The 9,157-nt window shown below is 40.2% G+C and overlaps 1 protein-coding gene across 1 annotated transcript in view; it reads right to left on the reverse strand.

Annotated features, from left to right (window-relative positions):
• The window catches only part of Itih2 (inter-alpha-trypsin inhibitor heavy chain 2), a 35,461-nt gene extending 26,304 nt beyond the window's left edge, over positions 1-9,157 (reverse strand). The window contains exons 1-5 of the mRNA XM_027405136.2: positions 9,068-9,157; positions 7,884-7,958; positions 6,371-6,403; positions 4,759-4,928; positions 376-480 (exon numbers count right to left, since the gene is read on the reverse strand). Coding sequence (XP_027260937.1) covers positions 376-480; positions 4,759-4,928; positions 6,371-6,403; positions 7,884-7,958; positions 9,068-9,151 — 467 coding nt within the window. The 5' untranslated portion in view covers positions 9,152-9,157. The remainder of the gene's footprint in view (positions 1-375; positions 481-4,758; positions 4,929-6,370; positions 6,404-7,883; positions 7,959-9,067) is intronic.

The raw sequence follows: 9,157 nt of genomic DNA on the forward strand, positions 1-9,157 counted from the left end.
GTTAGGAGTCCCACAAGAACATCAAGCTACACAACTGTCACAGATATTCATAGTGCCTAAGTCAGTCCTGTGCAGGCTGCCTGGTTGTTGGTTCAGTCTATGTGAGATCCTATGTGCCCAGGTTGGTTGATTCTGTGGGTTTCCTTGTATTGTAAATCACTATCAAATTCAGTATGATGGGTGCTTTTTGAGGCGCTTGCTTAGAGTTTTAAAGAGGAAGCAGCAAGGGGAGACACCTAATTCTATTATCATACTAGGACTTGGCCATTTTCCGAGGCTCTGAGGCACTCTGGAGCCTGATGTTCCCGGGAGGAATGGGGCAGGGGGAAAGCAGGTATGCAGGCAAGATGGCAAGCCCTGATCCTTAGCCCTTACCTCACCCATCCGGCCGTCTTGCCTTTTGCTCTTGCCTGTGAATAAAGAGCTCGGCCCACAGTTTTCTCCCTGATGGTGCTTGTAAATGTTATACCATTCACAGTCCTAGAATAGACAGAAGACAACAGTGGTCACATTAGTAGTCTTAGGGAAACTAATAAAGAACAAGCAATCAGTTAGATTTCATGAATGAGGACAACGATCATTTTGAATCTGCAGGAAACAAGAGTGATCTTTGAGTAATGTATAAGCAAGACTAACTGTGATCTGAGAGAAGTTAAATCGGGTTCCAGCTCCCCACATTTATCTCATGTACTACTGTGTTCAAACTTTTCCATATTCAAATCATATTCTTTGGGTGAAGCATGAGGGTACGGATATGCCCTTAAATGTGGCAGGTACCTAGGAGAAGTGGCTGATAAGCCACTCATTACTGAATTTTCATTTCTTTTATCAGATCATTCTTTGGAGAGTTAAGAATTAAACATAGTCTCATGCAGAAGAGTGAAGGTATTCCACCAAAACTGGTAGATTGAATTCTCTCTCCCAGTATAATGGATTTAGAAAATGGGGGCTTTAGGAGGTAATCAGGTCATGAGAGAGAAGCCCTCACAAGTATGATGGGTGCCTTTGTAAAAGAGAAGCCCAAGCTCTCTTTCTCCTTTGTTCCATGTGAAGCCAGTTATAAGAAAACCATCTATATATCAGAAAATGAAATGGCACCAGACACTGAATTTGCCAGCACCTTGACCTTGGATTTTCTAGCCTCCTAAACTGTGAAAATAATATTTTTGTTGTTGTTTGCACCCACCCAGCCTCTAGTAGTTAGTTATAGCAGCATCAACCAATTAAGACAGGGAGGGATGTTGTCCTGGAAGGACAGAGAACAATGTGGAAATGGAGGAGAGCCCCCTAAAAGTTTCTGTTTATATCTTTCACATCTCTCTCAGGGATTCCCTGTCTTCTCTTTGTCTCTTTGCTTCTATCCATCTTACTCTTAGTTGGCTTGTACTTAATTCTCACCAAGTAATGGTGATTGGAGGAATGGAATTCTGCAATTTTAACTTAATAGTCCTTAAATGGGGGTCATCTCCCTGAAGAAAACATTTAGAAGTAGGTGGAAAAGTTTCTGGTGGCCATGGTGACTGGGAAGTGCCACTGACATTTATGGAAAGTTACCAAGAATGTTAGAAATACCATAACAGGAGGGATGACATACCTGAAGGGGTTTCCTCCCCAAGTGCCAATAAGCATACAGGTTGAAAAAATATTCCCAGGCTTTGTCTTTCACATGAACGAAATTAGACCTAAGGAGACGAGTGATTGACTCAAGCTGGTCAGAATAGGGAAAAAAAATGAAGTCCAGTGTCCAGACCAGTGTTTTGCCATCAAACCATAGAAAGACTTAATGTTGAGCAAGTCTCTAGAAATACAGCTATCTTCCATGGTGATGAGTTTGGGATCATTAAACAAACAAACAAAAAGATTTAGCACTTGGGAGGCAGAGGCAGGCGGATCTCTGTGAGTTTGAAACCAGCCTTGTCTACAAGAGCTAGTTCCAGGACAGCCCATGAAGCCACAGAGAAACCCTGTCTCACAAAACCAAAAAAAAAAAAAAAAAAAAAAAAAAAAAAAAAAAAAAAAAAAAAAAAAAAAAAAAAAGAAAGAAAGAAAAAAAGATTTATTTATTTATTTATGTAGATAGTATTTTGCTTGCATGTATGCTTACACACCAGAAGAGGGCACCAGATCTCATTATAGATGATTGTGAGCCACCTTGTGGTTTCTGGGAATTGAACTCAGGACCTCTGGAAGAGCAGCCAGTGTTCTTAACCTCTGAGCCATCTCTTCAGCCCTGTGTTTAGGATATTCATTAATCTTGAAGAATATTTTGACTAATCCTAAGGTCCACATAGCCCATTCTGTCTTCTCTAGTCTATAAATTCAACCCAAATAAAGGCAAACCAAAATAAATGCACATTTCATGGTGTTGTTTCTTGTTACCTTAAGAAGGGAAAGGAAGAAAGAAAGAAAATGAATGATTCAAAACCGAACCCCCAAATACCAAGAATAAAGTCTAATTCTAATTACTAATTATGTGGTTTAATTATAATAGTTTATTGGAATAGCTTAAAAAAGATTTATATACATGGTGCTCACAGCAGCACTGTAGAAAACTTCCCCCTCCCCTTTACTTCTAGAAAGAGCTAACAGAAATTGTCCTAGAAGCCAGGCATGATGGCATATGCCATTTACCCCAGCACTTGGAAGCAGAGGTGGATGAGGGCAGTATGGGATTTATAGAGATACTCTCTCAAAAATGTAAAAATTTAAGACAACTCTTATATCTTCAGTTATGAGCCTAACCTTTAGCTGAGCCATCTCTCCAGTCAAGATATCAATCTGCATAATACTTTTTTGCATACTTAAAAATTTCCATTTTAGAAAATATAGTTAACATAGGAAATGCTGAGATGGCTCAGCGGGTAAAGGCACTTGTCACCAAGCCTGGTGACTTGAGTTTGATTCCCAGGATGCACAGAGTAGAAGGAGAGAGCTGACTACCACAAGTTGTCCTCTGACCTTCATGAATTTGCTGAGGCATGGACATGTACAGTCTCTCTCTCTCTCTCTCTCTCTCTCTCTCTCTCTCTCTCTCTCTCTCTCATGCATACATGCACACATGAACACACACAATGAATAGATAAATACAATTTAAAATTCAAAAAAGGACATATAGTTAACATGGATCTATAGATTTTTTAGTTTTGGTATTTTTGTTTTGTTTTGTTTTTTTTGAGACAGGGTTTATTTACATAGCTCTGACTGTTCTAGAGCTTACTCTGTAGACCAGGCTGGCCTCAAACTCACAGCTATTCTCCTGTCTCTGCCGCCTGAGACCTGAGATTAAAGGTGTCTGCCACACCACCCAGCTGGATTCAAAACACTTGCTCGTCAAAAACACTTGCAAACTTACCTTTTTATTTCATTCATTGACAAATACCACTGACTACCTTGATGTATAAAAGAAAAAAAACAAATGAGAAATAATTCAATTTAAGGTCTTAATGAAGAAAAAAGAATCCAAAGTTGTATGCAGAGCAATATACCTATTCCAGGTAGTCTAAAGGGACACTGACCAATGAGAACATGGGGGGATGGCCACATGAATGTCCAGGTACTGACAACCGTTCCAGCTACCTACGGGAACATTGTTTAATTTGAACATACAAATGCTCCATATGGGTTTAGCCATGAATAATAGCAGAGTAGTTAGCTTCTTTTATTAAGAAAAAATTTAAATTATAAAAATATCAAAAATATCAAGAGAATAGTATGAGGCTACCATGAAAGCATCCCCGGCCTTCATTATGAGTATCGGGCTAATCTTAGTTCATCTGTACTCACTTGCTTCCCACTTCAATTATTTGGAAGCCAATCTCAGACCTCATCCCATTTCACCCATGAGCACTTCATTATCCACTTTGTAGCAGAGCTTCAAAACTTCTGTGTGAGTAACAGAGTCATTGGGTAGAAAATGGAAAAATTTTAAATGAAGCATAAGAAATAATTCTAACAGAGCTGTCAGCTATTGAGTTGATTGCCCCGGGGAAGCAGTGAGTTTCTGATTAAGGAAAAAGTCAAGTCTAAGCTTTATAACCCACTCGTTAAAGATGTCATAGAGAAATCCAAACACTGGATATGAGACTGGGTTTAATTGCTGGCTCTCAACTCCTTCCTCCCAAAGAAATGTGTGGCACACGGAAAAACTGACTTATTACAAACATACCCATATGATATCCTCTAAGATTCATGCATTTCTCTCTCTCAAAGAAATCACATACAAATGTGAGTAAGGAGAAGATGGCTACTGTAGTAGAGTCTTACATCTGCTGCAGCATGTTATAGAGGAGAGGTGGGGACTGGAGACTTGGCTCTGTCAGAAAAGTGCTTGCTGTGCAAATATGAGTTCGATGCTCAGCACCTACATAAAGCCTGGGCATGGTGACTCATACTTGTAATCCCAGCACTGGTGATACAAAAACCAGTGGATCCCTGGAGCTCTCAGGTCAGCTAGGCTAGCCTACTTGGTGAGTTCTAGGCCACTGAGGAATCTTGTCTCAATTAAAAGGACAGTGCATGAGGGAAAGCACCCAAGGTTGACCTCTGCCCACCACACATGAAACACACACACACACACACACACACACACACACACACACACACACACACACCAACTGATCCCATAGTGACACAAAGTAGAGCCACAACTGAGTGCAAGAACCACGAGGGTAGTATATCCCCAAGGTCCATTATAACAGGAGGGCTTTTGATGCCAAGACAGAGGAACATTCAATTCCTGGTTCTACAGAGATTACTCACATGGTGAAGTTGGAGATAAAGGCTCCTTTGGGGATTTGAACATCGAACACTACGCTTTGAGACTGTGGGGAATTGTTCACCAGTTTGCTCTGGATGATAGTGGTGGCCATCCGAGAAGTAATAGTGGACTGGACTTTGTAGCTATAAAGAGTTACTTGATCAACATCATCCTGAAATTGGCAAGAAAGCATAACTGTAATAACAAAATACCACATGGAATGCACTGTGTCCCAAGTGGTCCATTTTACTTGTTATGAACTATTCTAGGGTAGTTAGTTGGTAAATACACAACGCAGTCATCATTAAGCAATCTTCTAACTCCTTGAAATACCCCACAGAAAGAGATGGGTCATTGTTATGATGGGTTTCCTCCTTTCTGTTTTGATGGGTCTCCTCCTCTTTCTTTGCCTCCACACCTCTCTCCCTCTCTCCCTCTCTTTTTCCCTCCGTCTTCCTTTCACGCCTTTCCCCCTTATTTCCATCATTTTAGAAGATGAGTAGAAAATGGATGTGGGAAGCAAGATGGAAGGAAAGAGCTCAGGAAGTAATTTCTAAGGCAGAGTTGCAACTAGGGAGAGGAGGTGGAGATCACAGGGTCAAAAGAGAAGCCTGGCTGCATCTTCAGAGTGAAATGCAAGCAGGGGTGCTGTTGAGTAAACTACATATGCAACCCCCAAACTCCATATTGCTATGCATTTCCTTCAATCTCATCCATTATTATTACACATTCATCCCTTGCTTCTTTTCCTGTAATAAAACAAGCTAAGAGAACATTGAAGCCTGTACATAGTGAACAGAATTGTCCTGGACTGGGCATTTTTACTCAATTATTTGTTTAATAATACCTTGGACTTCCTTTCCCATCCTCTATGGGTTGAAGGTAGCCCCAGCTTAAGAAAACAAAACAAAACAGTGATGATCACAGGCCAGATATGAAGAATATCTCCTGTAGGATGTTCCTGAGGGCTGCAAGCTCCTTCAGACACATGGCAATGTGTGGCCTGTTAGATTTTGCTTTTTCTTCCCTAAGAAGATTTGCTTACTTCACTATTAGGTCTCATCCCTCAGATTTTGTTCTCTGAGATTAATGCTTCCAACTAGTTAGACCCCAGCCTATCTCAAGCTAAGATATAATCCAGGCGGATGTATTTACCCTTCCCCCTGCTTCCCGGGGAAGCTCTCAGATCAGAAAAGGAAGTCATCACAACCCACTTCTGCTGGGTGCTCTCTTGTGACAGCAAAGTCCACTCTAAACCTTTTAGGGACTTGAGCCATTCTGCCTGAAAATGGCTTTTCATAGCCACTCTTTGGCTTGCCACAGCTATAGTTTTAATTAAATTAGGATTAAATACATATTTTTGATAAGCTCTATCATTAGTAAAGTGTAAGAAGATGGGAAAGGCATTTCAGCCCACAGTGACACCTGCTCTGTGCTAGTCAAAGCTGAGCTTCAAAAGCACTTCCAAACAGAGTTGGGCAAGGCAAAGTTTCACAAGTCAGGTCAATACTTCCAGTCACAGAGACAAAGAAGACACCTGGATTGATTTCCAGGTAATAACTAACAGGAAAATCGTTCACACACTAATCCATGACACAACCAAAGCCAACTTACCGTCGTCTCCCCTGATTCTTCAGGAAGGCTTCTCTGTGGAAGCAAATCAGAGAGACAGTCATTCTTCAGTCACTTGAGGCTTGCTCCCTCAAGGCAAAGTCCCATGTTCTCAGTCAGAGTGATTTCTTCCAGACCATGGTGTAATTCATTCATTGGAGTAAGACATAAATTTGGAGTATTATGGAAAATGATTTTTCCACCTGTGAGTTTCTCTGAACAACTTTCTTAGCCATTTTTGTTGAAATGTATGTTGCTCTGTGGTAGAATGTTATTAAACCTTTCAATCAAAGCTTTGGAAGAACTTTCTCCACAAAAGCTTTGAGCCTCAAGTTAGCTTCTTTTACTGTTTACATAGCAGTATGCACTTTCCTTTTAGAGAACTTAACCTTTCTCATAATAATCCATCCTATGTGTGGAACCATTTAAGGCCTGCCTCTTCCTTTTAGACTAAGCTACGGGAGAGCAGGGACTTAAATGTATTTCCTACACTGTTAGCCCTGAAGCCCCACACAGTGAATGGTACCTTGAAAATTCTATGCCCTTACTTGCCTACTGTGTTAGAAGATTAGCCACATGAGTACAGGTCCTGTGAGCATGGACAAAGGACACCCCTTGCAAGGTAAGCAGCTTAAGAGTTATGAATAAACATCTAATGTCTGAGGGATTAGAAAATGAGTCCATTGTTATATGTGAGCTAATATTTGGTGGCTGATATTTTAGCAGATGCTGTGTGACACAGGTCAAGGATTGTCTTTTGGGGTTTCTGTTTGTTCATTTGTCTTTGACACACTCTGTGTCCAACCTGTCCTGGAGCTTACCATGTAGCTCAAGCTGGCCTCAGTTTTGCAGCAACTTTCCTGTTCTAGCCTCCAGAGCCCTGTAATTATATGTCCCACCATACCCAACTCTTTTAGCCATTATGATACAGTGTTTAATAACTAAGTTTTAACACCAGAGGCTAGATAAAAATCCTGACACAAAGTCCTGCCTACTGAGGTTTTTAATACTATTGATCTATAAAAGCTGGACTTTAGAAAGTCAAACATTCTCACCCGGACAAAGCCAGTCATCCCATCTCTCAGCTTAGTGTTATTTCCATAAATACCTCTTTTCTCAGTATGTGGGCTCTGTGTGGGAGAAGCCAAACCCTTGCTGGCATGGCAGAGCACCCCCACCCCACGAATTAGGAGACTTTCTGTTTCTCCTCAGCAGCTCCCAGGATGTGGCCTCAAGCATGTCTAGTTCTCTGGACCAAAGTGCTCTCTCTTTGACTAAATGGCCAGTGGAAGGAGAATGTGTGGCTTTACTGTGTCCTTTAAAGGTAGAAGCTTCTGGAAAACAATGTGAAAGTCTCTTTGTACATCACCTTGACAATATTCCACAAAAGAGTGTAACAATACTGGACTATTCTGTTAGAAAAAATAAACTATCAAGAACATAGTCATCTTTTACCTCTTCTCCAGTCATGATCTCTTTCACCCATTTTCACCATTTGGAATAGAGTTTACTATACCTGATATCTTCTGTTCTCTTGAACAAATGGGAATTTGTCTGGGGCCAGTTCCACGAGATTGTCATATTCTGCGAACTTAAAAGATAGTTGAGGATGCACATTTCTTTTAAAAATCATCTACAGGAAGACAGGCAGCCTACGTTCATTGTATTATTTTATATTCTTTCCTCTGTCATTAGACTATCTTGTTTTTAATACTTTCTTCAATATGAATATTTGTTAGTTAGGTCTCAGAAATAAGCAAATGGAAATGAATTCTTTCAGATTTGTTGGGTATAAGAATTCAACTTTGAGTGTGCCTGAAGATGGTAGGACAGACATGTAATCTAATGATACGAGGTGTCTGAAAAGCACTTGGATGGAGTAAGGGGGCATTAATCACATGAGACTGGACAGATATAGGTATGAAAAGAAGGCTGGTTAGAAATTACTGAAAAAGCCCAAACATATCTGGGTGTTTTAGCTTCAATCCGAGATTTCTGACACATTTCTTGTGGTTTTTAGAGTGCTGGAGAATAAAATAGTTTCAAAGTAGAGTGTTTTTTCTCCTCTTGAAAACACATTGTTTTTTCCTCTGTCATTTTTGTGTGCAACCCACTCCTTGGTGTTTTCTAGAATAATCCCGTAACACATGTTTCTCTGCCAGCACAGAAATAGCCATCCTGAAGTTTTCCCATTGTGTTGCCACCTTCTTTTCATCAGAACAGTTAAAGTATCATTACAAAAACAATTGTTTGCTTAGGCATGAAAAACAATGATACTTTTAGAATGGCCGAGTAAAAGACTAACAACAGTATTTCTATACAACAACACTAACAATCACTAAGAAGTACTAGTTCATGCGCTGTGCCCTGTAGTGTACATACATCTCTTATTTCTTATGGCAACCCTTTGGCATAGGCCTGTTATTACACACATTTTTATATAAAAAATGGCAACTATGCTCCATATTTGCTATACCAGGATATCTGACCACTGAACTTGACTTAAATTTCATGCAAAAACCTGACAATGTCTTAAGAGGTAAATATATCTTAATTATAACAGGAAGCTCCTGCTGTCTGATGAATGTTCCCCTAAGTTTCTGTTCTACCCAGAACAAGTTCATTGACTAGGAATAACATTCAGCTATTTGCAGTCCATTTGTTTAGACCAATAGCTAGGAGTCCCGTACAAGTACTTACTTCAGAGTACTCATTTATGGGGATTTCAAAGGCTTGTCCTCCCAAAAGAAATAGCCAGATGAGAACGCATGTGAGTCGCTGCATTTTGCT

Source organism: Cricetulus griseus, chromosome 3 (genome assembly GCF_003668045.3).
Source record: "Cricetulus griseus strain 17A/GY chromosome 3, alternate assembly CriGri-PICRH-1.0, whole genome shotgun sequence".
NCBI lineage: Eukaryota > Metazoa > Chordata > Mammalia > Rodentia > Cricetidae > Cricetulus > Cricetulus griseus.